The sequence below is a fragment of the Oncorhynchus tshawytscha genome, linkage group LG01, assembly GCF_018296145.1.
Source record: "Oncorhynchus tshawytscha isolate Ot180627B linkage group LG01, Otsh_v2.0, whole genome shotgun sequence".
Lineage (NCBI taxonomy): Eukaryota > Metazoa > Chordata > Actinopteri > Salmoniformes > Salmonidae > Oncorhynchus > Oncorhynchus tshawytscha.
The window spans coordinates 21,270,612-21,298,038 of record NC_056429.1 but is presented as its reverse complement, the minus strand read 5'-3'; the positions used below and the strand labels follow the sequence as shown (position 1 = coordinate 21,298,038).

The window sequence follows — 27,427 nt, the reverse complement described above, 5'->3', positions numbered from 1 at the left end:
CTATAGTTCTTTTCTTTTGTGGAATTTTCCTTAGTCAAAATATACATTTTTATGTCTACGTTTTCATTTCTCATTTAAAAAAGCAACAAGTATGCACGCATTACTGTACATAGCGTTTAGTTAAATGCCTCTGATAATTGGCATATATTATATATTATAACAAGTATAACCATGAACTTGCTTTAAAATAATAACTGTCCATTGAGAATAGATTTGTGAGCAGGCAACTTACTGTTTCTTTGAGGGCTGCACTTCAGAAGCCATTCAATAAGATGATTTGACAAGGAACAGGGGCAGAGGAGGCTCGCAGGTGTAAGGCTTCCTGGGTTTAGGGCTGAAAGTGGGCTGTGGTGGTCATGAAATTTTGTCAGACGGTGATTGTCAAGCAAATAACTTCCGGTGTCATGGTAATTGACTGTTAATTAACAAACACATTTAGCATCTCCTGGCTTCCACTATCTACATTTGAAAAAAAGTCCAATATATCCATTTAATATAACCTACACCATCACAATAAATTATTTATTTTATACATGTCTAAAGAAACATGATATGAATAAAATGTTGTCTATTTCAGGAGAACAGAACAGCATACTCTGAGTTGTCCTTATGTTAGGCTCTGATCTGGCTATGCCAAATGGCTGTGAGCTACACTAGTTCATTTAGCTTAGAATTGCATGGCATTATTTTATAGTATGAAGAATACAATTGAACAAAGCTGAATAAAATAGAAAGGATATTTTCCCCAAATTATTTGAAGGAGTGCGCACATGCGGCTATTCTGTGTTGAACGGTTAACAAAGAAACAGGTCCTCCTATTTGCTTAATTTAGAGTTATTTATACAACTTTAGTTGTGATACAAATGCTAGGCTATATGTTTAGACTTTTAATACATTCTAAGGCTGCATGATGCCACTAATGATTATTAGAACATTTTTGCATGAAAGGCATGAGCTCTGCTTTGTTTTTTTTTGCACGGGCTGCACAGTCTCTCTCTGCATCAGTCTCTCATTCACATTTTGACAAGCACTTGATAATGCCCCGAATTTCCCGGCAGCATCCCTTTTGTGTGGCTGTAATGCCCCCTAAAAAAAATCCATGCCTTTTGCAACCAGTGGCCGTTGTGCCCTTGGGCTGAATATAATAATTATATTTCTCTTCTCCCGGCTGCATGTTCTGAAGCACTTCTCACTCACATGGCTCTCTCAGATAGCTCAATTCTTATTAGCCAATGCCCGTCACGTGATCCAGTCCTTCTCACAGGCTACAAGTGACGACGGACACATCGGGGACGCAATTGCGCATGTCCTTATCGAATTCTTAGGCTCCTATTGAAGATGTTGGAAGAACTGTCCACATTTACTTTTTGTCAGCCAACAAGATGAGTAGGCCTAACGAACAGCAAAAGCACTAGCCTATGTCAATCTACTATCCCCCATAGTACAAAGGTTCTTTGTTCTGTGCGAGATAAATATTCCAAACATAGTCTGGAACAGTTGTGGGATGCGATAGATCCCAAATTAATACAACCACTCGCATCAATTTTTTTTTTAATCAATGAGGCTGGCATAACAGATCAGAACGTTTATCTTAAAATGTTGGTAAACTATTAGGCTATTTCTTCACATTATAAGCGCAGCAGTGCAGACACGGCTGTAGGCTATAAGTGCAAATGTTCCAAAATGCAATCAATTAGCGGGAAAACACCATTCTCAAAAGTGACCGAAAATGCGTTTATGCATGTTATGCTTTTATTACAAATTAGCATTTTTTTATGGTGAAAAGGATCTTCCCCTAGAACAATAGAAAGCTGATGGGATCCTTCTCTTTTTAATAAAGGCCATCAAAACTTTGTTTCTCACGCAATTGCATAGCCTATAGAAATGTTGAGCAACATGAGCCCATGGGCTCTCATGAAGTGTTTGATTAGATTTTCGATTACATTTGCACTGATGTCAGAGTGATTAGAGGGACAATAGAGTGCTGAGTACCAGGCAGTTAGCAAGTTTGGTAGGTTACTAATAATCAGCAGCAGCAACAGTTAGGAGAAGCCTAATTACCGTAACAGTCACGTGGAATTTGACTGCCGTCATGACCCGTGACTACCGGTGTGGCGGTAATACGGTCAACGTAACAGTCCTAGCTGAAAGCACACCACAAATTGTCCACCAGACACATTGTAGCATTTTTCTTCCTCAAATCAACATGAATCACAATACCTTGATAAGCCATCCAAAAAGTTCCTTTACCCTCTCTGACACAACAGCCAGTAAGACTACGTTAACTATTTGAAATGTTTTATTTATTAAGAAATTGACATTGACTGAATGTCAGATACAACCACACAATCATGTTGTCATGGAGATGTAGTAACCAACACCCATCTGTAATATCTTCTTACTACTAATAACTTCTTAATATCAACTCAGAAAGAGACCCATCATATTGCTGTTAGATCTTGGCGTGTTAGCTGAATTAATACATTATCTTGAATCTTGCTGCCACTTAGCAGTCACAGAGATGGTGTGACCTTGTGACGTTCTATTGTAATGATAAAACAGACTGGTTGAGTCCTATCTGTCAGATAGTAGAAGTGGTCAGCATACTATCCATTGCATGATAAACCATTTCTACGTTTTAATGGGGAAACGATTTATTGGGTGACTCATTGGTTTGTTTAATGTATTGCTTGTGAAATCGTATGATCAATTGCTGTGTGTCATGTCTGCATGGAGTGAATCCCCTGCCAAGGAAATGCAGATTCGTCTTGTGAGATAAAACCTGCTACTTTGGTTCAGAGGCCAGGATGATAGCTGGAGCACTACCTCTGCCATCTACTGAGGTCATCTCTCCGGTATCTCTGCCTGGAAAAAATGATTCATCCCTGCACAAGAGCAACTGAAAAGAGATCTGAAATACACTTTGTCTGTTTGACTGCTCTCAGCCTTTCTTCTACAGGCAGTTACCGCTTGCACACTTTAGTCTTTGAAAGTGAAAAGATAATATGCACATCTCGACCGGGAGCTAATGTGGGTTTATATTTAGATATGCCTGGGATGTGATTATGAAAAGTCATAGTCCATGGCTTACTGTGGTAGCGAACTTGCAAAGCAGCAGAGACACTGAATTTCTCTGAGCCTGAAGTTCATTATGAGTTATCCATAAACCCTTGAATTAAATATTTTCTCAAATTACAGCTGCAAGATTAATCAACCTATGGATATGGGCTTGGATCTCAGGATCAGGTTAACACGTGAGTAAGTCCAGAGCATGATTTTGGATGCTAAAGCAGTTCCTCCTACAGTTTAGGGAAAGTCTGGACCAGGGTTTCCGTTAGCCAGTATATGATGGCTTTGACCCCCCAAAGAAAATAATAATTGAAAAGCCGCTAAAATTGTTGCAATTTGGGCGGGAAAAATCCATTGCAAAATAATGCTTTTAATTCACTGATGGAAGTACCAGTCAATGTGCTCTGACTTCAAAGGCAAATATACTTTTATATGCTAATTAATCCTCAAGCTGCTTGGAAATTTGTGACAGGTGAGTGTGTTTCTACTCACCTGACACGCAAAAGTTCCTCATAAGGGACTTCAGCTAAGTACCCCGACTGGACAAAATTGTCGAAGATTGTGTTGATTATCCCCGATTCCAGTGTGCCTGTCGTCGAGAGGGGATTCTTTCTCCAAAACAGATTAAAGACAGCCTCAAGATCATGCCTTCTTGAGGACAAAGTAACAAGACTGATGCGATTTGCAAGCTGCTCCATGGAGTTGGACGGTTTTGACTTCCTAACAGCAGCGGCTGACAAGGTCTCGTAAATTAGAGGCAAATTATTTTGTTAGTCAGTCCCAGGCTCTAGCAGTTCTGCTGCCGCCCTAGGCAAGATCAACGTATGCGCCCCTGTGTCATATATAGTATAAAGATTTGGAATAGATTGATAGACTAGAGTAGAGTAATGATGTGTATCATGCGCAATTGGTGCATTTCAGTTGAGCTTGTTCAGTAGCACATGGAAACGAAATATCGTTGGCAACTATTCACAACAAGTTACAATGTTGCAATCCCTAGGCAGCCAACTGCCTATAGTAGGAAATAGAGCTGTTATCAATAAGCCACGTATATCACACACATGGTCTAAAATTAACACTCCCCGCCTGCCAAATGCGGGTAGATTTTGGCATTGGCAGGTAAGATGTTGTCTATTTCACCAGCCACATAGGCGGGTGATCAGGGTTCCACATTGCGAACATTTCACTTGCATTTGTGCATAAAAATAGTCATGTATGATCACATTTATAGTAAAACAAATACTGCAGTAGCTGTTTTCAAAGTATTTCCGCCGGTTTGTTTCATAGCTGGTCAATTTAATCCACAAAGTCAAAGAACTACGAATCCTATATAGCCTATTCCACCTCGCGCTGCAACACTGCCTGGCTGGGGGATGTGCGCATGTGAAGAGCTGAGAGGCCGTGTCTAGAATTGACAGTTCATGCAGCATTTGTATTCTGATAATGGAGTTCTGATCATAGAATTCCAAACATGTCACACGTCTACATTTAAATGTGTCCACATTGTGTCCGTTCACGCGCTATATTCAAATGCCAGTTGGCATTCTAGAAATGGTGGAATATGATGACACAACTTCTGTAACTAAGTAGCCAGCTATCCTCTGTCGTTAGCCAGCAAGCAACGCTAAAGGGATTGCAAACGACTTAGCATAACTCTAGCCAAACCGAAAAATAATCTTTCAAAATATTAGCTTGCTGGCTAGCATTAATGAGGCCAGCAAACACGTTCCCCACACACTAGAAACATATTTCCTCCTATTATATGATTCCATCTGTGTTATTTCATAGTTTTGATGTCTTTACTATTATTCTACAATGTAAAAAAATAAAGAAAAAGCCTTGAATGAGTAGGTGTATCCAAACTTTTGACTAGTACTGTAAGTGTCAAGTGTAGACACGACCAGTGAATTATTCATTTTTAGAAGCGATGCGCACAGGCATAAAAGTTGGTTTAATTTACTTAAAACGAAAGACTACTGAAGTGAGACTGCCCTTGTGTTTTTACACAAGGTTGTTTTTCTATGTTTGAGTTTCAACTGCTAGGGAAGAGAAGACAACTTCTGCTAGGCAGACTCAATCTCACAGCCACAAACATGACTCAAATCGTGCTACCACACCCTTAAAAGGGAAGGTGCCATTTTTTGTTTCATCTGTGATATTAGGCCACCCAAAATGAAATATTAGCATCCCAAAAATATTTTGGCTGGTAGATTTGTATTATCTATCTTCTACTAAGCTAACATATGGAATTGTTTAAAGATGGTTATATCATGGACCATTTAAGCTATTCAATTTTTATTTTATTTTAGGACCCCTTTAGGTATAGAATTATATATACAAAATATTATTTGGTAAAATATACACGCAAGAAAGAAAGTAAAAAAATATAGAATAAGGTTTTAAAGTGTCTCTTATATCTATATCTATAAGCAAGCTCAGCAAATATTTTTGGACACATTTAACCCCTTATTTTTGTTGGCACAAAACTACCTCCATACTTCCATTAATTTGTATGGGTTACCTTCCAATGAGTCCCGTGACACTTGTGGGGGTCATAGAGCACACCATCATGCTCGTGAGTCTCACCTTTCCATAGAGTGGTCATAATAGTTAGTAGGCCAAACCATTCGGACGCTACAGACATTTTTGTGAGAAGACCGATTTTCGGGATGTCTCCTGGTCGGAGATGTTAAAGGGTAACATAGGCGGATGCGGGGGACTGAGACGTAGCCCATGCAAAAAAAAACATATCTCTAGCTTAAATTGACAGATTTTGATGTGGATGTTTTGTATTATGTTCATTAGGTTGATGCATGGGTGTGTCAGACTCTTAAGGATTAAGATGAATTACAATACTCTAAATGTGATTTTGAGCACCGTGGGTGGACGCCATAATGCATTACACACCCAATGCATATAGATGTCTGGTACATTTCTCAAATGCCCGTTAAATAAAATCTTGCTGGTCACGTTGACCAGTGCCAAAACGGAAACCCTGGTTTGGACTAAAACTAAGCCCAATGAGCCTTAACCCACTTCATGTTCTTACTCATCGATTGTTTTGGTTAAATGTGATCTGTCTATGTCAATACCATGCAACAGGAGATGTTTTTCTTTGGATTATCAAAGGGAAAGCTGCTCAGCTAGTGTAGTAAGAAATTCGAGAAAGATTTCTAACAGAAAGCACACGTAATGCAGAGAACATTTTGCATGACAGAGTAGCTTTAGGAGTTTCCTTTGCCACGGGCTTTGCATCTTGCTGTGTATAATTATTTGAACATGCCGTTCCGACCTCCTCTGCTTTGACACTCAGATGGTATGGATTTTCTGGAATGCTTGATGTGTCTACAGTGCACACGTCACCCATTCCCAGTAGAGTCAAACTGTGTAGGTCTAGACAATGTCTTGATATTTTGTAAAATATTCAACATTGTCAAACTCTATATAATATAGGCAACATGGGGAGCTACAAAGCAGTTTATTTGTTTTAATGTTTGCATTCTAAGTTAATTATTATAGGAATGCCTTAGGTTGTGGTTTAATTTGTCTGTTCTGATAATAGCACCAAGTCCATGGCACCATGCAAAGATTTTATAGGAAATTCTAAATGATTAGAATCAGTATTTCTTGGGGACATTGACTTGGTAAATATACATTGGGCATCACTTAGTGATGTTTCAATTTGGTTTTGTCTAGTCTGTATTGCCACCTTCAGATGTGATCGATGTCAAACATAAAACTGTCTCCATGCTAGCTGCCACGTTGGAACAGTTTAGTTGCATTTCACAAACTGTTTTTCTATCTCTATGGGCAACAAGGTGGCATGACAACAAAGACTGATGTTCCCTCCTTCACTCTGTCATCACCCCTGCCGGAAAAACAGGAGACAAATGATCATTAAAGAGAGAGACAACCACATGCAACAGATTACCTTCAGGACACTTAATTCATCCCTGCCCATCTGCTTTGTTTTCCTGGAGGTTGACTGCTCCTCACAAATGTACTTTCTTATTCTCTAACACAGTGTTATTCATCTTAGGAGTGGATGTAGAATGGAGATGGATGGGAGGTGGTGGAGGAAATCTGCAAAAGGTTATAGAGGTGGGGGGTGGGGGAGGTGTATGGGTTAACACAGTCTCCTTGGCAACCGTTTGATAATTCTCCGGCTGTCAGGCCTGCGCTCCACATGGTAACGAATGGCATCTCTGTGTCGACGGGCTGTGACCAGAGGTGGAAACGGGGAGAGAGTGGGTCCAGGATCAGTGGCTGGTTTAGCGGCCCCTTGAATGGCACCTCTCATCTAATAGCTGGCCACGTCCCCTCCTCTCCCTCCAGCGTCGCCATCTGCAGATCCCAAGAGCTGCTTTGATTGGATTAGCCATGAATTCATGAGACAGGCTTGAAGAACAGCCTCTGTCGTGGAAATCTCTTATCATATCTTAATTAGCTTTTTGTGAGTGCATGCGCCTGTGTGCTATCGTTATGTTTTTTTGTTATAGAATCAAAAAGAAGCCAACCTGGGTTTCTTACAATGGGGATGGCTATTAGATTGGTCACCCAATATAGATCACATAGATTTAACTATTTTCAGAGTAGAAAGTCTTATGGAAAGCATGTTGCTTCTCCTTGAAGTACATTTATCTGTTATATAACTGAAGGAATGGGCTAGGAATTGGACGTGGGGGCAGGATATGGTGAACAAAGAAGTGGTGCACAAATGTCCCCCATAGACAGGAGTTTAATGACAAGTGTCCATGCTTTATTGCCTGGTTGTTTCAACTTCCGATGTGCAGTAAAAGCCCCTTGAGTCGGACTAGTCTGTGGCAGTGCTCTCCTCAAAGTGCTTATGTCTCCTTCCTGCTGCATGGATTATACATGTTGGAAAAGTAATCTGTGATTGATTTTCAAAGTAATTGTTGTTTTTGGAATGGGGAGTTGTAAGCCAAGCTTCGAGGATTGGCTGTCCCCTTTCTGATGATTTAAACATTCTTCCTTCATTTGACCACCGAGTGCATAAAAGAGAGAGAACAGTTGAAACCAGCATGGCGTTTTTAACATTTTTATATAATCTTTCTTCTCCATGGCACAGGAATGAGTCTGCCCTCTGTCTCCACCCCGGTGTCTGAAATTAATAGCTTACGTATTTATTGTTGTAAGTTTCTGCTTAGTGTGAGATAGAGGGATCAGTTGGGGGGATGGCATTGTTTGGTTTGGGAAGTATTCTGTTGGTTGCATAGCAACAGGCCCCTGGAAACGGGAGTGGACGGTGTTGCCACTAGCAACCGTTGTTGCTCTGCAAACAATGTGGGCCAGTGCAAACAAGAGCCAAGACTGTGGGCTCCTGTTTTTAATTGAACATCTGTATGTGTTTTTCTCTGATTGAGCGCTGGTTAAGTTAGATTTGTCAATGACAGATGTTTAAATCTTGTCTAGATTTTCATACCAAATAGCAGGTATAAGTTTATAGTACTGCACGCTTACCTTTAAGAGCTCTACCAAATTCACATAGAAATGTGTGTTATAGATCTGTCATTCTCATTGAAAGCAAGTCTTAGAAGCGGTTGATCTGTTCTATGTGCACTATTTCTATGCTTCCCGTTCTTAAGTTTCGTTTTTGTGTTTTTTACTTTTGGTTTTGTACACCAGCTTGGTTTAGATAGTACAATGATTCTCTACACTATAATTGCTAGTTTTGTCACATAAACTGAAATTAAGCAAACTATTTGAATTTTAGCAACCATAAAATGGAGGAGTGATTTCTGCATAGGGCATCTTTAACAGAGGGATATTGGTCCGCTCACACAATTGTCTAAATTGCTAATTTGTGAGTTGCTTGAGTGAAGACAGGATCATTTTTTCGAGGTTTGTGTGTGAAGTTGTCTCAGGGTTGTGAGGAGAAAGTCTCTGTTAAAAGTGCAGCCCATTCACAGTTGGGTTCTGCAGTGGTTTGCCGGGGCTCCCGCAGTGTTTCTGCCGCTCATAGCAGTTGGTGGGGAATTTGTGTGGCTTTTAACTGTCACGGGGGGGCTCAACTCAATGTGGCTGGGGGAGAAAGCCATCTAACCAGTCTGCCTGCCTGCACTCCCTCCCTCCTCCAGTCCAACGCATGGCGCACTTCCAAAGCACCCACTTATTTGAGCTTTAAGCATGAAAACTTAAAAGGACAAAGCCTAGGTTTATGAGTCCCTGCACCACCCCACTCCACTGCTCCCTCTCCCCCCTTCAGTGCATAATAACCACGCTAAGGAAAGAAGTCCAAAGATAACTGCAGGGATTGTTATCAGTGTATTTATAACTCAACTGACACCCCATGGACAAATTCCTTCCATTTGAAACATCTGGCCGCTGGAGCTTTAAATAAATAAAAAATCATTTTTAAAGATGCCGTCCGGGATCTTAAACACTTAAAAATTCTTAACATATCATACACATTTTGCAAAAAAATAAAAAATTTAATACTTTTTTTGTAGGATGTAGCATATCATACAAAATGGATGACTTTGTATACAATTGTGCACAATTTTTCGGGAACCTGTTTTGGCTCGTGAGCACAAACAAACGGCTGATTTTATACAAAAGTTCTGGACCATCACTTTAACTTCTTTCAGAAAACGCTAAATGAGTACTGCGATTATTTGCTGTTGTATTACAAGTTTGCCACAAGGAATAATGCAAGGAATAGACAAATAATGGAGGATTGTCTGTCTATATTCTACTCGGGACCCTTATAGACGGGTGCTAATTTTGCCTCCTGTCTGACAAATACATATGAGAGGGACTAGAGGTGGCTGAAAGTGACCGAGGCTGTTTGTGACTGTTTCAAGAGGTTACACAGAGAAGGACTTGGCAGTCTCCTCAAACAGCTTTATATTGTGTGAGTTCCTATGTGATTAATGCTTAGACAACGATTGACAAATGCCAGCCTAAAGTAATGGAAGAATTACAACATTATCGACACCACTTGGCTATAAGGCTATTTATTACTTATCTGGACAGGCGTGTCTTTGGAATCCTCCTGTGTGGAAAATGTCAGTGGCACACCAGCTCTGTGGTAATCCATGCCAGGGTTTCTGTTAGGAAAATGTGGTGCCGGAAATTTGACCGGCAGCGTTTTAATTTACCGGACATTTGAGAAATTTACCGGACCCATATGCATTGGATGCGTAACCTGATTAGGGCGTCCACCCACGGTGCTCAGAATGACAGAAATCACATTTAGATTATGGTAATTCACATTAACAGAACATGCAAGTTGAGGATGCAACAATGATTACCCAATTCTGACGCACACTTTGAAGATGTTAGAATAACTGTCCACATTTTCTTTTCCTCAGCTAACAAGACGAGTAAGGAACAGCAAAATTACTAGCCAATGTCAATCTACTATCCACCAGTAGAAAGTCTAGCTATTCTATTGGTCAGCCTATTGAGAAGGAAATAGCTTATTCCATGCAGACTCTGAGACAGTTGTGTGACGATAGATCCCAAATTCATACAACAAGTAGACCTAGGCTACATTATTATTATTATTTTTCAAGCAATGTGTCTAATGCAACAGACCAGAACGTTTAGCTTAAAATGTTGAACTATTATTTCTTCACATTATAAGTGCGCAGCAATACGCACAAGGCAGTAGGCTACGTGTGAATGTTCGTTCTATAATGCAATTAGCAGGAAATCACTGTGGTCAAAAGCATATGACAGAGATGAAAATATCAATTAAAAATGTAGAAGGAGGGGAGATCTAATATGCAACAACTAGCTTGGGTTGCTAATATGTTTAGTATTGTGCCTTTGGCTACTGTGCAATGAAAGAAAGTGTATGTAAAATAATTGCTTCCACGGATATGGTCGGATTTTGGCTAAGCTATTTTGAAGCCATGTTAGACATGCCTCATAATATGTAGTAAAATGTTCAGGTTTCAAACAATTAAGTATATGTTTTCAAAATGCATACTACTTCTAGCTCATTGCAAAGTGGCGTGTGATGTGCTGATGAAGCCTGCCTTCCGTTGCCTATGCATTTGCTGTTTGAGATGCTGTAGCAGTTGAAGACATCAAAACTATGAAATAACACATGGAATCATGTAGTAACCAAAAATGTGTTATAACAAATCAAAATATATGAAATATTTTAGATTCTTCAAAGTAGCCACCCTTTGCCTCGATGACAGCTTTGCACACTCTTGGCATTCTCTCAACCAGCTTCATGAGGAATGCTTTTCCAACAGTCTTGAAAGAGTTCCCACATATGCTGAGCTCTTGTTGGCTGCTTTTCCTTCACTCTGCAGGTGTGTTTTGGGTCCTTGTCCTGTTGAAAAACAAATGATAGTCCCACTAAGCGCAAACCAGATGGGATGGTGTATCGCTGCAGAATGCTGTGGTAAGCCATGCTGGTTGAATTCTAAATAAATCACTGACTGTGTCACCAGCAAAGCACCCCCACACCATCACACCTCCATGCTTCACAGTGGGAACCACACATGCGGAGATCATCCGTTCACCTACTCTGCATCTCACAAAGACACGGCGGGTGGAACCAAAAGTCTAAAATTTGGACTCATCAGACCAAAGGACAGATTTCCACTGGTCTAATGTCCATTGCTCGTGTTTTTTGCTGTGCAAAGCTGTCATCAAGGCAGAGGGTGGCTACTTTGAAGAATCTCAAATATAAAATATATTTTGACTTGTTTAACAATTTTTTTGTTTACTACATAATTCCATTCATGTTATTTCATTGTTTTGATGTCTTCACTATTATTCTACAATGTAGGATAAAGTAAAAAATAAAGAAAAACCCTTTAGGTGTGTCCAAACTTTTGACTGGTACTGTACATAGGCTAAAAAACATTAATTCGCAATGGGATTTTTTTGTTCTTCTCCCGGACAATTGGCCTGCACCATTTTTATTTATCGGCTTTTCTATAAAAAAAATGTATCAGACAAAAGCCGGCTTTTACCGGCTAATGGGAATGCTGGTTCATGTCCATTGTTGTGAAAAATCGTACTTCAATCATGTTTCACAATTTCCGTTAATAAGCCTAGGTATGGTGTTGCTCACAACTAATTGTCCTCATGCCCTAATGTTAATCTTTTATTATTTGTCATCTGTCTTTAATTTAGTGTGTAGCTCTGAAGAAATTTGACACCAGAATCTAAGCAATCACAATGCATTTTACATTCATTCACTCACTCTCTAACTCTACTCTCTGTGTCAAAACAGATTTAAAAAATACTGAAATTTAAAGTGCTGGGGGTGTTTGAGCAGAGCTGAGCACCTGTTGCCCACCCACTAGCTTGACTCTAATGATTAATGACTGTCTAATCAAACAGTATTAAAATCAGCCTGTTAATGGACACTAAGCTATTCGTGCTTCAGGCAGTGTAGTACTGATCTAACAGGCAGCAAGCAAACAGTGTTACTGTTACATATCTGCTTTGATTATGGTAGATGTGATACATCTTTGTGTATTATTATCCTGTGTAATGATGTGGCTTTTATAGCAGTAATCGTGTGTATATATAGGGAGTGGTTATCAGTCTGTAAATTATTTCCTTGTTGAGCCCGTGTCTGGTATGGTGGCCTAGTTTAAAAGGTAAATCTGCAGTTGAAACAACAACAACGGGGCACCCCGACACTGTTTTGGTAAAAAGTTGAGCAATGGGGCTAGATAAATCTATCATTATCTGCACATCGATCACTCCACTGTTAGTGCTAAATTGTAATTATTTCGCCTCTATGGCCTATTTATTGACTTTACCTCCCTACTCTTCCACATTTGCACACACTGTACATAGCTTTTTGTATTGTGTTATTGACTGTACATTTGTTTATGTGTAACTCTGTTGTTTGTGTTGCACTGCTTTGCTTTATCTTGGCCAGGTCGCAGTTGTAAATGAGAACTTGTTCTCAACTAGCCTACCTGGTGGAATAAAGGTTAAATAAAAAATAATGTAACCACTCTCAAATTCATAGGCAGTGTATGGATGCAAGGACTGCTCACCCATGAGATCCAAATGATAGTTTTAACCACTTTTTAAAGCTATACAGTATTTGTTTACATTTACACTGTTTACAAACAATGGAATTCTGATGGAGTAAGACAGATGAACTAAGCTCATGAGGCATTTATACATTTTATTATTCAAGAATCAATAGGTATATATCATTAATTTAAAAGTCCACAAATGGATGTAGCAATCGCATATTGCCCCTTTACAGCTGCTCCTCCTGGACACTGATTGAGGATGAATAAGTAACGGAAGTGGCTTGTCCATGTCTGCTGACTGATTAGGCCTCATTTGTTTAGCTACTGATCTTCTAGAGATGTTCTGCCTCCTCCCTCCCGCAAAGACACCCAACCCCCTTCTCTCTCTCCCTTTCCTTCCCCTCCCCCTTGCTCTGTGGCCACACTCGAAAATTTCTGTGCATGAGCTTTAAAAAGAAAAGAGAAAGGAGGGAGCAGCAGGGAGGGAGAAGAGTGGGGCAAGGGTTGGTGGTGGTCGTCATGGATTCCTCACCATAGCAACTGGCAAACGTTTACAAAGCATTAAAGAATTTCCTCATATCAGCTGGATTATTGGAGCCCCAGAGAACGGCTCTCATTTGAAACAAATGCTGGATATCATCAGGACCCTGGCTGTGCTAGGAGCCCCACTGGCATTTCCTTTTTTTTCTTTCTTCCTATTTTGGAGACACTGTGGATGTCTTTTTTTTCTTCCTTATCCCCCTTGCAGTTCCATTCTTCCCTACAACCCCTCCCTATCTTTCTCTCTATGAAAGAGAGAGCCTTTGTGTCACTCCATTTTTAGCTCTCCACACTCCCTTTTGCCATGCGGTGCACATTTTCACCCAATGCTAGTCAGAGTTTGGGGTACCAGTAAGGGCCTCCTGAGTCCTGACAATACTCACAACAATGGTTTTCACCACAACTTTTCCACCTGCTTCCTTCCTAGCAGCTGGACTAATACTAAGTAGCCATTTTCTGCTGGCTTTACTATTGTTGTTTAAGGCCAGAGATGAGGTGACTCAGTAGGGCCTGGGGCCTGGACCTCCACCTAGGCAATATGAAGCCCTGGCCACTCTCTGTGGCATGCTGTGAAAAGACCATTTGTTTGGTATGGCAGCACATGTGCAGGCCTGGCTCTGAGTAGGGATTCATTCTGACGGTTCTGTCTTGTCTGGCAGGGCTGCGCGTGTATACTCTTGTCTTGTATGTCCTTGCTCTGAATCCCAAGTGTTGCAGCGGTTTAAGGCACTGCATTAAAAAAAAAAAGTTTTTATTTAACTAGGCAAGTCAGTTAAGAACACATTCTTATTTACAATGACGGCCTACCGGTGAACAGTGGTTACCTGCCTTGTTCAGTGGCAGAATGACCGATTTTTACCTTGTCAGCTCTGGGATTCTATCCAGCAACCTTTCGGTTACTGGCCCAACGCTCTAACCACTAGGCTACCTGCCACATCTCAGTGCTAGAGGCGTCACTACAGACTCTGATTCGATTCCAGGCTGTATCACAACCGGCTGTGATTGGGAGTCCCATAGAGCAGCGCAGCGTCGTCCGGGTTAGGGTTTAGCCGGGGTAGGCCGTCATTGTGTTAAGAGAATTATGTTCTCATGTTCATTAACCAATTCAATTAAAATACTCTGTCTGTTACTAAGAATTTGTAAGGTTCTTATTAAAATGAAACAGACTACTTAGCCAGTCTACTTAGTCAGCAGGTTTATTTACGAGATCTCTGCTTATCATTTCCTGTACATTGGTCTATATACCTCACATTTTGTCATAAATGTCCCTCCTCTCAGAAACAATGACAACATAGTTCACAAGTTGGTCACAAGTTGTCTGCCACAGTTCCTTGCCTGCTAACAGTCCCTTTTTCTTATGGACAAACATTATTTATCATTATACAGAGACAGGGTAGAATTCTGTTAGTTATAGTTCCACGTTAAATGTATACATCATTTAGTCATTATTCATAAAATTCATAACACATTGTAAATAAGAATTTGTTCTTAACTCAAATCAAATTTATTTATATAGCCCTTCGTACATCAGCTGATATCTCAAAGTGCTGTACAGAAACCCAGCCTAAAACCCCAAACAGCAAGCAATGCAGGTGTAGAAGCACGGTGGCTAGGAAAAACTCCCTAGAAAGGCCAAAACCTAAGAAGAAACCTAGAGAGGAACCAGGCTATGTGGGGTGGCCAGTCCTCTTCTGGCTGTGCCGGGTGGAGATTATAACAGAACATGGCCAAGATATTCAAATGTTCATAAATGACCAGCATGGTCGTATAATAATAAGGCAGAACAGTTGAAACTGGAGCAGCAGCACGGTCAGGTGGACTGGGGACAGCAAGGAGTCATCATGTCAGGTAGTCCTGGGGCATGGTCCTAGGGCTCAGGTCCTCCGAGAGAGAGAGAGAAAGAGAGAATTAGAGAACGCACACTTAGATTCACACAGGACACCGAATAGGACAGGAGAGGTACTCCAGATATAACAAACTGACCCTAGCCCCCCGACACATTAACTACTGCAGCATAAATAGTGGAGGCTGAGACAGGAGGGGTCAGGAGACACTGTGGAGGACACTTAACTGACTGGCCTAGTTAAATGAAGGTAAACAAAAATACAAATAATAATAATCCCACTCCTCTTCCCTCTCTCCTCCCCTCATCCCGCTCTCCCCTGTAAGGTCCCAGCATGCAGAGTTCAGATGGAGGGTCCGATTCGCCGTCCAGTGTGGTGCTGCGTACGTCCACCTCCACCCAGGCCCCCGTGGTGCAGCCTGTCCCAGCCTCACAACAGGTACACTACTACAAAACCAGGCTGCACTCCCTCACATGCAGCGCAGTGGTCTCTTTCACTCAACCACAACACTCTTCCTCACAGCACTCTCCCCCACGACCAGCAACACTTCACATCATGGTCTCTTTCAAACACAGAACTCTACATCAGAGTACTCTCTCACAAACATGATATTCTCCCCATGGGAGCCAAACCCCTCTCACACCATGCACTGGGGAAGAGCAGCAGAATTCTCAAAAACCTGTTGATTTCATTAATAATTTATCATGACAGATACCAGATGTATTACACTTCAGAGCAATCCTTTAATGTGAATGTATTTCCTGTATATTAAGAACCACATACAGTGCATTCAGAAAGTAGTCACATCCCTTTACTTTTCCCACATTTTGTTGTTACAGCCTGAAGTTAAAATGTATTAAATTGAGATTTTGGGTCATTGATCTACACACACACAACACCCCATAATGCCAAAGTGGAATGTTGTTTGTAGAAACTTTTCAAAATGTATACAAAATAAAAACTGAAATGTCTTTTGAGTTAATAAGTATTCAACCCCTTTGTTATGGCATGCCTAAATAAGTTCAGGAGTAAAAATGTGTTTAACAAATTGCATAATAAGTTGCATGGGCTCATTCTGTGTTAAATAATAGTGGTTAACATTGTTTTTTAATCATGTAGAGTAGTGAATTTCAAGCACAGATTCAACCACAAAGACCAGGGAGATTTTTCAATGCCTTGCAAAGAAGGGCACCCAGCAATTTAATAAGGAGAAAAAAAAGCAGACGCTGAATATCCCTTTGAGTATGGTAAGTAGGCTTTGGATGGTGTATCATTACACCCAGTCACCACAAAGATACAAGCGTCCTTCCTAATTCAGTTGCTGGAGAGGAAGGAAACTGCTCAGGGATTTCACCATGAGGCCAATGGTGATGTTAAAACAGTTGCAGAGTTTAATGGATGTGATATGAGAACTGAGGATGGGTCCACAACATTGTAGTTACTCCACAATACTAACCTAAATGACAGAGTGAAAAGAAGGAAGCCTGTACAGAATAAAAAAATATTCCAAAACATGCATCTGGTTTGCTTCAAGACAATAAATACTGCAAAAAAATGTGGCAAAGAAATTCGCTTTTTGTCCTGAATACAAAGCGTTATGTTTGGGGCAAATTTTAAAGCATGGTGGTGGCTGCATCATGTTATTGGTATGCTTGTCATCGGCAAGGACTAAGGAGGGGGTTTTTTTATATAAAAAGAAACAGAATACAGCTAAGCACAGGCAAAATCCTAGAAGAATACCTGGTTCAGTCATCTTTCCAACAGACACTGGGAGACGAATTCAACTTTCAGCAGGACAATAACCTAAAACACAAGGCCAAATCTACACTGGAGCTGAATAATTTTTTAAAGACTAATGGGCAAATAATGTACAATCCAGGTGTGCAAAGCTTTTAGAGACTTACCCAATAAGTCTCACAGCTGTAATCGTTGCCAAAGGTGTTTCTAACATTTATTGACTCAGGGGTATGAATACTTATCTAATCAAGATATATTAGTGTTTTATTTTGCATTAATGTGAGTAAATATTAGAATTTTTCTTCCACTTTGACAGAGTATTTTGTGTATATCATTGACCAAAAATTACAATTAAATCCATTTTAATCCTACTTCTTTATAACACAACAAAATGTGGAAAAAGTCAAGAGGTGTCTTTTCTTTAGAAGTATTTTAGACAGTATGGGTGTGTCTCTGTTTTAAAAAGGAATGCTTCTTCAAATTGTCCCAAATGCAGGTTTGCATTTGGGACACCCCGAAAAAAGGAAAAGTCTGACTCAAAGACAAAGTAGTTATAGGATAATACCAGTTCAGTAAGTTGTAAGATGCAATCATTGGATGGAGCAAGGGTAGAGTCTCTCTGCTGAAGGAAGTGTTGTAGCGCCTGCAAACCTCCAGTGTGTGGGATGTTGGTATACAAGCTTTCCACATCAAAATTGGCCAGCAGGTTGCCCTCTGTTATCCTTCATAAGCCCTCTCAATGAGATCATGTGACTAGTGTCTTTGACATAAGATGGGAGATTCTCAACCATCGGTTTAATGTGGTAATCCACAAATTTAGAAATGTTGGATGTCACAGAGTCGATTGCTGCTACAATGGGTCTACCTGGTGGAGGAGACACCTGTTTGTGTAATTTAGCGACTGTGTAGAAAGTTGGTATCTTGGGAAATTTCACACATAAAAATGCAACTTCTTCTTTAGTGATTTGTCCTGATTCCAAACAGCTTTCCACTGTGGATGAGATCTTATGCTGGAATTCCGGGGTAGGGTCACAATTCAATTTGCGATAGAAGTCACCTTTAGATAGTTGTCGGTGACATTCATTCACATAGTCACATTTGTTTTGTATACAAATTCCTCCTCCTTTGTCACATTTGTTCCCATAGCAACGATTAAAACATTCCCAAACCAGAAACCGTGGATTGATGGCAGCATTTGCGTGAAACTGAAAGCGCGAACCTCTGCTTTTAATCAGGGCAAGGTGACCGGAAACATGACCGAATACAAACAGTGTAACTATTCCCTCCGCAAGACAATCAAACAAGCTAAGCGTCAGTATAGAGACAAAGTAGAATCTCAATTCAACGGCTCAGACACAAGAGGTATGTGGCAGGGTCTACAGTCAATCACGGATTACAAAAAGAAAACCAGCCCCGTCACGGACCAGGATGTCTTGCTCCCAGGCAGACTAAATAACTTTTTTGCCACTGACACGGCCCGCAACTAAAACATGCGGACTCTCCTTCACTGCAGCCGACGTGAGGAAAACATTTAAACGTGTCAACCCTCACAAGGCTGCATGCCCAGACGGCATCCCCAGCCGCGCCCTCAGAGCATGCGCAGACCAGCTGGCTGGTGTGTTTACGGACATATTCAATCAATCTCTATCCCAGTCTGTTGTTCCCACATGCTTCAAGAGGGCCACCATTGTTCCTGTTCCCAAGAAAGCTAAGGTAACTGAGCTAAACGACTACCGCCCCATAGCACTCACTTCTGTCATCATGAAGTGCTTTGAGAGACTAGTCAAGGACCATATCACCTCCACCCTACCTGACACCCTAGACCCACTCCAATTTGCTTACCACCCAAATAGGTCCACAGACGATGCAATCTCAACCACACTGCACACTGCCCTAACCCATCTGGACAAGAGGAATACCTATGTGAGAATGCTGTTCATCGACTACAGCTCAGCATTTAACACCATAGTGCCCTCCAAGCTCGTCATCAAGCTCGAGACCCTGGGTCTCGACCCCGCCCTGTGGTACTGGACTTCCTGACGGGCCACCCCCAGGTGGTGAGGGTAGGCAACAACATCTCCACCCCGCTGATCCTCAACACTGGGGCCCCACAAGGGTGCGTTCTGAGCCCTCTCCTGTACTCCCTGTTCACCCACGACTGCGTGGCCACGCACGCCTCCCAACTCAATCATCAAGTTTGCGGACGACACAACAGTGGTAGGCTTGATTACCAAGAACAACGAGACGGCCTACAGGGAGGAGGTGAGGGCCCTCGGAGTGTGGTGTCAGGAAAATAACCTCAAACTCAACGTCAACAAAACTAAGGAGATTATTGTGGACTTCAGGAAACAGCAGAGGGAACACCCCCCCTATCCACATCGATGGAACAGTAGTGGAGAGGGTAGCAAGTTTTAAGACCATCTACTGCACCATATGGTGATTGACAGAGTTGAAAGCCTTGGCCAGGTCGATGAAGACGGCTGCACAGTACTGTCTTTTATTGATGGAGGTTATGATATCGTTTAGTACCTTGAGCGTGGCTGAGGTGCACCCGTGACCGGCTCGGAAACCAGATTGCACAGCGGAGAAGGTACGGTGGGATTCGAGATGATGGTCAGTGACCTGTTTGTTGACTTGGCTTTCGAAGACCTTAGATAGGCAGGGCAGGATGGATATAGGTCTGTAACAGTTTGGGTCCAGGGTGTCTCCCCCTTTGAAGAGGGGGATGACTGCGGCAGCTTTTCAATCCTTGGGGATCTCAGACGATATGAAAGAGAGGTTCAACAGGCTGGTAATAGAGGTTGCGACAATGGCGGCAGATAGTTTCAGAAATAGAGGGTCCAGATTGTCAAGCCCAGATGATTTGTACGGGTCCAGGTTTTGCAGCTCTTTCAGAACATCTGCTATCTGGATTTGGGTAAAGGAGAACCTGGAGTGGCTTGGGCGAGTAGCTGCGGGGGGGGGGCGGAGCTGTTGGCTGAGGTTGGAGTCGCCAGGAGGAAGGCATGGCCAGCCGTTGAGAAATGCTTGTTGAAGTTTTCGATAATGATGGATTTATTGGTGGTGACCGTGTTACCTAGCCTCAGTGCAGTGGGCAGCTGGTGCTCTTGTTCTCCATGGACTTTACAGTGTCCCAGAACCTTTTGGAGTTAGAGCTACAGGATGCCAATTTCTGCCTGAAGAAGCTGGCCTTGGCTTTCCTGACTGACTGCGTGTATTGGTTCCTGACTTCCCTGAACAGTTGCATATCACGGGGACTATTCGATGCTATTGCAGTCCGCCACAGGATGTTTTTGTGCTGGTCGAGGGCAGTCAGGTCTGGAGTGAACCAAGGGCTATATCTGTTCTTAGTTCTGCATTTTTTGAACGGAGCATGCTTATCTAAGATGGTGAGGAAGTTACTTTTAAAGAATGACCAGGCATCCTCAACTGACGGGATGAGGTCAATATCCTTCCAGGATACCCGGGCCAGGTCTATTAGAAAGGCCTGCTCGCAGAAGTGTTTTAGGGAGCGATTGACAGTGATGAGGGGTGGTCGTTTGACTGCGGATCCGTAGCGGATACAGGCAATGAGGCAGTGATCGCTGAGATCCTGGTTGAAGACAGCGGAGGTGTATTTGGAGGGCCAGTTGGTCAGGATGACGTCTATGAGGGTGCCCTTGTTTACAGATTTAGGGTTGTACCTGGTGGGTTCCTTGATGATTTGTGTGAGATTGAGGGCATCTAGCTTAGATTGTAGGACTGCCGGGGTGTTAAGCATATCCCAGTTTAGGTCACCTAACAGAACAAACTCTGAAGCTAGATCGGGGGCGATCAATTCACAAATGGTGTCCAGGGCACAGCTGGGAGCTGAGGGGGGTCGGTAGCAGGCGGCAACAGTGAGAGACTTATTTTTGGAGAGAGTAATTTTTAAAATTAGTAGTTCGAACTGTTTGGGTATGGACCTGGAAAGTATGACATTACTTTGCAGGCTATCTCTGCAGTAGACTGCAACTCCTCCCCCTTTGGCAGTTCTATCTTGATGGAAAATGTTATAGTTGGGTATGGAAATCTCCAAATTTTTGGTGGCCTTCCTAAGCCAGGATTCAGACACGGCAAGGACATCAGGGTTAGCAGAGTGTGCTAAAGCAGTGAGTAAAACAAACTTAGGGAGGAGGCTTCTGATGTTGACATGAATGAAACCAAGGCTTTTTCGATCACAGAAGTCAACGATTGAGGGTGCCTGGGGACATGCAGGGCCTGGGTTTACCTCCACATCACCCGCGGAACAGAGGAGGAGTAGTATGAGGGTGCGGCTAAAGGCTATCAAAACTGGTCGCCTAGAGCGTTGGGGACAAAGAATAAAAGGAGCAGATTTCTGGGCATGGTAGAATATATTCAGGGCATAATGCGCAGACAGGGGTATGGTGGGGTGCGGGTACAGCGGAGGTAAGCCCAGGCACTGGGTGATGATAAGAGAGGTTGTATCTCTGGACATGCAGGTTGTAATGGGTGAGGTCACTGCATGTGTGGGAGGTGGGACAAAGGAGGTGGGACAAAGGAGGTATCAGAGGTATGAAGAGTGGAACGAGGGGCTCCATTGTAAACTAAAACAATGATAACTAACCTGAACAACAGTATACAAGGCATATTGACATTTGAGAGAGACATACAGTAATCGCAGGCGTTGATTGGGAGAGCTAGCTAAAACAGTAGGTGAGACAACAACAGCTAATCGGCTAGCACAACAACAGCAGGTAAAATGGCGTTGACTAGGCAGAGAGGGTCGGATTAACTACACACAGAGCCTGAGTGCGGCTGGAGCCGACAGATAAAAACATAAACAAACAGAATGGAGTACCGTGATTAATGGACAGTCCAGCAGGCATCAGCTATGTAGCCAAGTGATCACAGTGTCCAACAGGCATCAGCTATGTAGCCAAGTTTACAGCAAGGATCCGGTGGAGTATTGGGCTCTAGCCGTGTATGAGTGTGGTTCGGGTGAACAGCTGAGTAGGCCGGGAAGTGGGCCTCAGGGATAGCTTCGGTACTGCGTGCAAGCTAGCTGTGAAGATCAGAAGTAGTGGTCCAGGGATTTCGGCAGGAATCCGGCGTTGTTGTGGAGAGACAGTTATCCAGGCTTAAAAAAACTGTCTGGCTGTGCAGAAGGTAAAAGCCGCTAGCAGTGGCTAACAATGACTAAATAGCTTGTAGCTAGTTAGCTGGTTAGCTTCTGGAGGTTCTGAAAATTAAAAATAATAGGGATTCCGTATCACATTGGGTGAGGCAGGTAACCGGAGGGTATAATCGAATTAAAAATCGAAAAGTGATAAATATGGGTCCGGTGAGTGTTTGGGCTAGCTGGGGACACTTCGATTCAGACAGTTAGCAGGCCTGTGCTAACGAGCTAACAGTTAGCAGACCGGGGCTAAACAAGCTAGCTGTTAGTAGTGGGTATGCAGTGGGTACAAATGATAACCCCTTATTGAAAACACTGAGGTGAGCGGATGTCAGGGTCTTACTATAAACTGAAGACATTAGCGCCTGTTGGACTGGGGGCCCATCCTGGGCCTCGATTGATAGGTGTTGCGTGGTGGTAGTGGATTTCTTCTTCCTCCGAAGTATGCGTCGAACCCTCTTACGTGCTGGGGGTGTTCGGTCGTAATCTTAGTCTGAAGGTCAGCATTACTCTTAATGAGATCATCCAGTTAAATAGAGTCATTAAGCTCGTCTCGTAGAGCTTGCTGTGAATTTTCAACTGAGGTTGCGATCTCGATAATATCCTTTTTTAAGTTGTTCAATGATCAGAGTCATCAGGTCCAATGAACATTTATTTAGTATAGCACACCATCGTTCACAAAACTCTTCAGTGCGTTGGCCAAGTGAAGGCTCTTTTTGCCAACGTAGTCCGTGTGGTATAACTCCATTTCGAACATACTCACTTAAAGTTACAATGTGCAGGTGTTCTAGTTTTCCTAAATGAACAGTCTTGGAATTCATTACAAAGATTTTCCCAGGTGGCTTCTGGCCGGTCAAATAGAGACTCTGTTACTAAAATGTTGTCTCGTTGTTGTTGGCTATATTCAAAAAGGCTCCGTTGGGTATCGTTAGAATTAGATTCAGTTCCCATGTTGGCTAGGGAGTTGATTGATTAGGGTGCTGTCAGCCAGAGATGATAGTAGATTTAAAAATTTAAAAAACATGAGCTGGCGCACACCCAGAATAATAGTTTGTGTGGAGGTGCTGACTAATGGCGAATAAACCCTAAACTACCAAAATAAAGAAAGTCTCACACTCCATGTGTAATCTCCCAGCAATGTAATGGGTATTTAGCAACGTTTCGGCATCACTGTGCTTTCTTCAGGGTAATGTCATGAATACTTGAACCAGGTTATGTAGACACACAGTGTAACCAATGACAGTATTGAGGGGTGTGTCATAATGATTAAATTCATTAAAACTAATTAGTGAAACTGTTAAAAAATAGTATGTAGCATATTAAACATATTATGGTATTGTTATCAAATAGAAACATAATAATATTGTACATCATATTAGCATCAACATACATTATTGTATCATTCAATTTCACATAATAATTTCCGATTTCATTTTTGTTACATGTAATGTTTTGGTTCAACCTTAACATATAATGAACATCATCAACAGAGGGAACATATTAGATGTACGCTAATATTGAACAATCCAGGTGTGCAAAGCTTTTAGAGACTTACCCAATAAGTCTCACAGCTGTAATCGTTGCCAAAAGTGTTTCTAACATGTATTGGCTCAGGGGTATGAATACTTATCTAATCAAGATATATTAGTGTTTTATTTTTCATTAATGTGAGTAAATATTATAATTTTTCTTCCACTTTGACAGAGTATTTTGTGTAGGTCATTGACCAAAACTGACAATTAAATCCATTTTAATCCCACTTCTTTGTAACACAACAAAATGTGGGAAAAGTCAAGAAGTGTGAATACTTTCTGAAGGCACTGTAAATGTATCAACAAGCATTAGCCTACATGTGGATAAAGGCATCATAAATAATTTGATATCATGTTGTTGTGTGTGATCAGGCAGGAGTTTCTGATTAGTGCAAGTAGGACCTATAACCTTGTCTTGCCACAGCTGTTCAAAATTCTGGGAAAAGGACATTGGTTGATGAGAGAATCCATAGAAACCAAGCAGTTAAATACCATTATGTTAATATTTTTGGATAGGGCATCATATTTGCCTTGACAGCTGGCTATGCTTGAGAAAAGACAGTTCTGACCTTAAGGCCTATACTACACTGCCTCTGACATATCTCAGGCTTTTAGAGAAAGCAAATGGCATTTATTTTTGTTGTTATGAACACATCTCCCTTAACACTCCCCTAAAGAGGGAAACCAGCAGTAGTCATCTGCGACCGCCAAAGAAAAAAGCTGGCCCCAAATAAACCTACATTGCAGGTTGCCTGTAATTACTAAAAGTCTAGAATGGACCAAGACAAAAATGTGTTGGCTGGTAAGCTGCACTGCTGCTGAATAGCATCATCTTTCCCACCAGCAATCATTTCATATTTGTGTTGAAGTTTACAGAAGAATGGCACAAGCCACAATGCACACAAGGAAGGAGATTATACCAAAAGTAATGTAGAAAATCCAGTCAAACCCCGTGTTCTGTGATTCTCTGGTGTTCATTAAGGGTTTAGGGATTGTATTTTTATTTTTTGTGTGTAAATATATATAGTGTGTGTCTGTGTGTGGGCATTTTATGTGTTTACCAATAATTGTGCGTTTCCTTTCCCTCCAGAGGGTGCTGGTTCAGGCCACAGGTTCGGCCCAGAAGGGAGCGCAGGTGCAGCAGCTGTCAGTTCCTCGGGTGCAACAGGTCCCTCAGCAGGTACACTCCTCATCACCCCTTATTCCTTCTCCCCAGCCCCCAGGACACTCAGTCAGTCTAGCTTTAGCCATATGCACAGACCATGGCTCCATTCACAGTAGCATCAGACATATAGAGTCAGATTACATTCTTTGGAATGGTATGGGCTTCTAACTGATAGAATTGATGTTAGATCTCAATTATATGTGCTTCAATTGCTCAGCAAGGATTTGATCTTTTCTCAGTTTGACACTTTGGACTCACTGCCACCTACTGACAGCACTGCGTTAAGATATGACCAAGATTATGATTATGGAAGACATGATTTACATTGAAGTTTCTTTCTTATTCATAACAAGCATAGATATCCTATATAATGTCAAGGAATGAGAAACAGCCTAGAGGTGGATACTCTCTCTTGATAATAGTGCTTCAAGGTTGATTCATTGGTTTCTCTCTCTCTCAATAGGTTCAGCAGGTCCAGCATGTTTACCCCTCCCAGGTTCAATATGTAGGAGAGGGGGGAGAGGCAGTTTACACTAATGGAACCATGTAAGTACTGCGGTGCTCTTCATTTAAGGCAAAGGAACGTGTTCCAGGCACCTTTAAAATGATTCTAAATAGAAAACCATTAAAGCAAATAGAACATTTAATGTGAGATTGTGTGTATATATATATATATATATATATGTATTTGTATATACAGTGGGGCAAAAAAGTATTTAGTCAGCCACCAATTGTGCAAGTTCTCCCACTTAAAAAGATGAGAGAGGCCTGTAATTTTCATCATAGGTACACTCCAACTATAACAGACAAAATTAGGGGAAAAAACAAAGAAAATCACATTGTAGGATTTTTTATGAATTTATTTGCAAATTATGGTGGAAAATAAGTATTTGGTCACCTACAAACAAGCAAGATTTCTGGCTCTCACAGACCTGTAACTTCTTCTTTAAGAGGCTCCTCTGTCCTCCACTCATTACCCGTATTAATGGCACCTGTTTGAACTTGTTATCAGTATAAAAGACACCTGTCCACAACCTCAAACAGTCACACTCCAAACTCAACTATGGCCAAGACCAAAGAGCTGTCAAAGGACACCAGAAACAAAATTGTAGACCTGCACCAGGCTGGGAAGACTGAATCTGCAATAGGTAAGCAGCTTGGTTTGAAGAAATCAACTGTGGGAGCAATTATTAGGAAATGGAAGACATACAAGACCACTGTTAATCTCCCTCGATCTGGGGCTCCACGCAAAATCTCACCTCGTGGGGTCAAAATGATCACGGTGAGCAAAAATCCCAGAACCAAACGGGGGGACCTAGTGAATGACCTGCAGAGAGCTGGGACCAAAGTAACAAAGCCTACCATCAGTAACACACTACGCCGCCAGGGACTCAAATCCTGCAGTGCCAGACATGTCCCCCTGCTTAAGCCAGTACATGTCCAGGCCCGTCTGAAGTTTGCTAGAGAGCATTTGGCTGATCCAGAAGAAGATTGGGAGAATTTCATATGGTCAGATGAAACCAAAATATAACTTTTTGGTAAAAACTCAACTCGTCGTGTTTGGAGGACAAAGAATGAATGCTGCGTTGCATCCAAAGAACACCATACCTACTGTGAAGCATGGGGGTGGAAACATCATGCTTTGGGTCTGTTTTTCTGCAAAGGGACCAGGATGACTGATCCGTGTAAAGGAAAGAATAAATGGGGCCATGTATCGTGAGATTTTGATTGAAAACCTCCTTCCATCAGCAAGGGCATTGAAGATGAAACGTGGCTGGGTCTTTAAACATGACAATGATCCCAAACACACCGCCCGGGCAATGAAGGAGTGGCTTCGTAAGAAGCATTTCAAGGTCCTGGAGTGGCCTAGCCAGTCTCCAGATCTCAACCCCATTGAAAATCTTTGGAGGGAGTTGAAAGTCCGTGTTGCCCAGCAACATCCCCAAAACATCACTGCTCTAGAGGAGATCTACATGGAGGAATGGGCCAAAATACCAGCAACAGTGTGTGAAAACCTTGTGAAGACTTACAGAAAACGTTTGACCTCTGTCATTGCCAACAAAGGGTATATAACAAAGTATTGAGATACACTTTTGTTATTGACCAAATACTTATTTTCCACCATAATTTGAAAATAAATTCATTAAAAATCCTACAATGTGATTTTTCTGGATTTTTTTTTCTCATTTTGTCTGTCATAGTTGAAGTGTACCTATAATGAAAATTACAGGCATCTTTTTAAGTGGGAGAACTTGCACAATTGGTGGCTGACTAAATACTTTTTTGCCCCACTGTGTATATATATAAATATGTATATAATTATTTTTTTCACCTTTATTTAACCAGGCAGGCTAGTTGAGAACAAGTTCTCATTATCTTGGCGACCTGGCCAA

General features: G+C 41.7%; 1 protein-coding gene across 3 annotated transcripts in view; it reads left to right on the top strand.

The window, feature by feature from the left end:
• Positions 1-27,427, top strand: part of LOC112241337 (DNA-binding protein RFX2) — a 61,292-nt gene that overhangs the window by 4,722 nt on the left and 29,143 nt on the right. For 2 of the 3 annotated variants that reach the window (XM_024409598.2, XM_024409479.2), the window contains exons 2-5: positions 3,199-3,254; positions 15,768-15,880; positions 24,960-25,049; positions 25,498-25,580. In XM_024409598.2, coding sequence (XP_024265366.1) covers positions 3,218-3,254; positions 15,768-15,880; positions 24,960-25,049; positions 25,498-25,580 — 323 coding nt within the window. In that variant the 5' untranslated portion in view covers positions 3,199-3,217. The remainder of the gene's footprint in view (positions 1-3,198; positions 3,255-15,767; positions 15,881-24,959; positions 25,050-25,497; positions 25,581-27,427) is intronic. The other variant, XM_024409535.2, reaches the window with a different exon arrangement.